The 2,636-nt window shown below is 44.9% G+C and overlaps 1 protein-coding gene across 1 annotated transcript in view; it reads right to left on the bottom strand.

Moving 5' to 3' along the window:
• Positions 1-889: 889 nt before the first annotated feature.
• T265_11617 (hypothetical protein) overlaps positions 890-2,636 on the bottom strand; it is a gene marked incomplete at both ends in the record, with an annotated part of 22,047 nt that continues 20,300 nt past the window's right edge. The window contains one exon of the mRNA XM_009178317.1: positions 890-1,033. Coding sequence (XP_009176581.1) covers positions 890-1,033 — 144 coding nt within the window. The remainder of the gene's footprint in view (positions 1,034-2,636) is intronic.

A 2,636-nucleotide genomic window follows, 5' to 3' on the forward strand; every position in this document is an offset into this window, starting at 1 on the left:
TAGATGACTTCAGGTCCTCAACAACTGTGGCCTCAGAAACGTGGATATTGACGGTCTACATCAGCAAATCAGCGGCGAAGCGGTGTGACCAGCACAAGAAACTGTGTTGATCACACTAGGTAGTGTGCATGCGACCAAGCGTTTCCCATATGTTTGAGGGGTCTTCGTACAGTGGCTGCTTCGCTTTCCAGGTAAAATTGGCAATCGTGCCTGGTGACCTAGTCCACTCGGTATACTGAATGAACACACGATAGTTCGTCCTAGAGTCCGCAAGATTGGCCAACAAACTTCAGGAAGCTCAGATGCTCATGAAGGTTTTTCATCACACATGAGTGTTCAGATTGTCCTAATTCACTACGAATACCCGTGGAAGATATTAGTAAGCAACTAAAGCTTGTTTTTTTTTCATGATTAATTTTTCCGGCATCTCCTGCCCATTATTAAAATGGCTGGCTCCATTGGCCCGTGGTATTTTCACGGTGGATTTTTCGCGCAATTAATGCGCCAAGGGTGACCAACAAACAACTGCGCGGGCTTACGTCGGGCTCACCAAATTTATAAGCACTATTGTTTTTACTACGGGTTGTGTCAGAAGGTAAGTAAGACTAACAGTAAACAAGTTGTTTACAGTGCACAGCTAAGACTGTGTTGCCAGCGGATTACGCACACCCAGACTCACGAAAAGGACTTGTCGAGTTCTGCGTTTGCTAAGGTATTGTGGACGCCGCTGACTTTTTATGGACACAGTTTTATTGAAAGTGTGTCTTGACCGAGCGTACTGAAGTATTGATTGAGCGCGTTGAAGTCTGGCCTGCTTCGTGTTGCTAACCAAAGCACATTTAGCCCAGACTTTTCTTGCACAGTGAGTCGTGCGTAGGTATGAAGTGACTCAGGTCAAAGTGCTGTGTGAAGTGACGGGCGTCGTCTTCTGAGCGACGTCCGTGCGACGTCCGTGTGACTCCCGAGCGTCGGCCGTTGTAATGAGTGTGTCAAATACGTGCGCTGTGCCGACCGTGTGTCGGTTGGCCGTGTTCTGTTTTAATATATGTTGAATGGATCGTGAAAAAACCACAATACGAAAACATTTTGTGCTCTTAACGAGTTCACAGACCCCACTGATGACCAAAGTTCGGATTCATGTCATGTTGCTGTTTCGTGATACGAGTTGTGACATGAGGAACAAACACAAGCCGTGAGGGAGACAGTGTACGTGTATCCGCTAATCATCTGGGATGACCATTGTAACCACCCTGTGTCGAATTCCCAAAGCTTCGAGAGCAAATCAATTCAAGAAGAAGGTCGTAAAAGTTTGGCAAACCCTTTTGGGAGGGATCGAATTCCAGATGATGCCAAAATTGGTTCGCACGCACAACTGACCGCAGACAATCGCATTAGCTGGGTAAATTGTTTTTTCGATGACTTAAGAAGGTGGGGTAGATGGCTGTGCATTGTTCGATCATGGTGACTTCCCCTCGTTCACTGTGATCACACCTATTCCTATGTTTTCACAGGTGCACGGTGTTCACACCTGTTGATAAGCCGAAGATTATATCTAAGCGAAAAATGATAGGCAGCTGGCAGACAAATAATCCTGTCTATTATAGAATCAACTAGATACGATTGAGTATGATGAATAAACAGTGGGCAAAGAATTCTTTTGAGACGAAAGCCAAGGGACCTGAAAAGGATAGGTACACAGGTTGGTAGTGTTGAGAGAAGGGTTATCAAACAAAACTTACCCGGTTAATGAAATCCTGAGAAGCAAAATCCGATGTATGTAAAAAAGCGTACCATTGACGGCATTAATCAACAACAACTGGGAGTGCGGCCGGAGAACTAGGGACAACCTTAGAGGAACTATTCACTGGTCTTTGTCGACGTGGAAAAGTGATCCATAGGAACCGGATCATATTGTTTCTGTGCATACATCTAGTGGATTCCGACAGAATTGATGAGCATGGAAGAACAATCAATTTCTGCCAAAATGAATGCAAATAAATCCGATGATCCTCTGGATCTGTTATCTGGACATTGCAGATCACGATAAAGTTGTGCACTTCTCAAAAGCCTCCGTCATCTGGATGACCAACAGGGAAACCGGCTTGCTTCATCCAGTTACCCTTGCCTCAGAAACACGCCAAATTATTCCTAAGAAATTTTCTTTTGTAATAACTGCTGGTTTCTCCAATGGATGGTGGCGTTCGGGTACTCATCAGCTTTTTTACCTCAGTCACCATCAAGAACGACTCACTTCGGTTTAGCGGCACTGAGTTCTCAACGGAGGGTTCGAATAAAATGCTACGTAACTAGGGATTGCTTCTGTTGGTGACAACTGGGCATTTTGTTCACTTTTACACTCAAGTGCTTTCGCTTAACTCACACTGAGGCACAGAAGCCTTATTTTCGAAGACAATTTTGTTGCAGCAGCAGAATCCCAGGAAAAGCTTCACGCGAGATATCAGACGTCATGCCGTTTGGACAAGGTTTTGCACCACACAAAGCATGAGTGATAAAGCATGTCTGAAAGCAACTTACTTTTTTTACTTCTGATGATATCTACAGTCCGGATTCTCCAGACTCGCGCCCCAGATCAGACATTTAATAGTCTCTAGATGGAGCTGCCGTATCAAGAGCGT

This window comes from Opisthorchis viverrini (genome assembly GCF_000715545.1).
Source record: "Opisthorchis viverrini unplaced genomic scaffold opera_v5_535, whole genome shotgun sequence".
NCBI lineage: Eukaryota > Metazoa > Platyhelminthes > Trematoda > Opisthorchiida > Opisthorchiidae > Opisthorchis > Opisthorchis viverrini.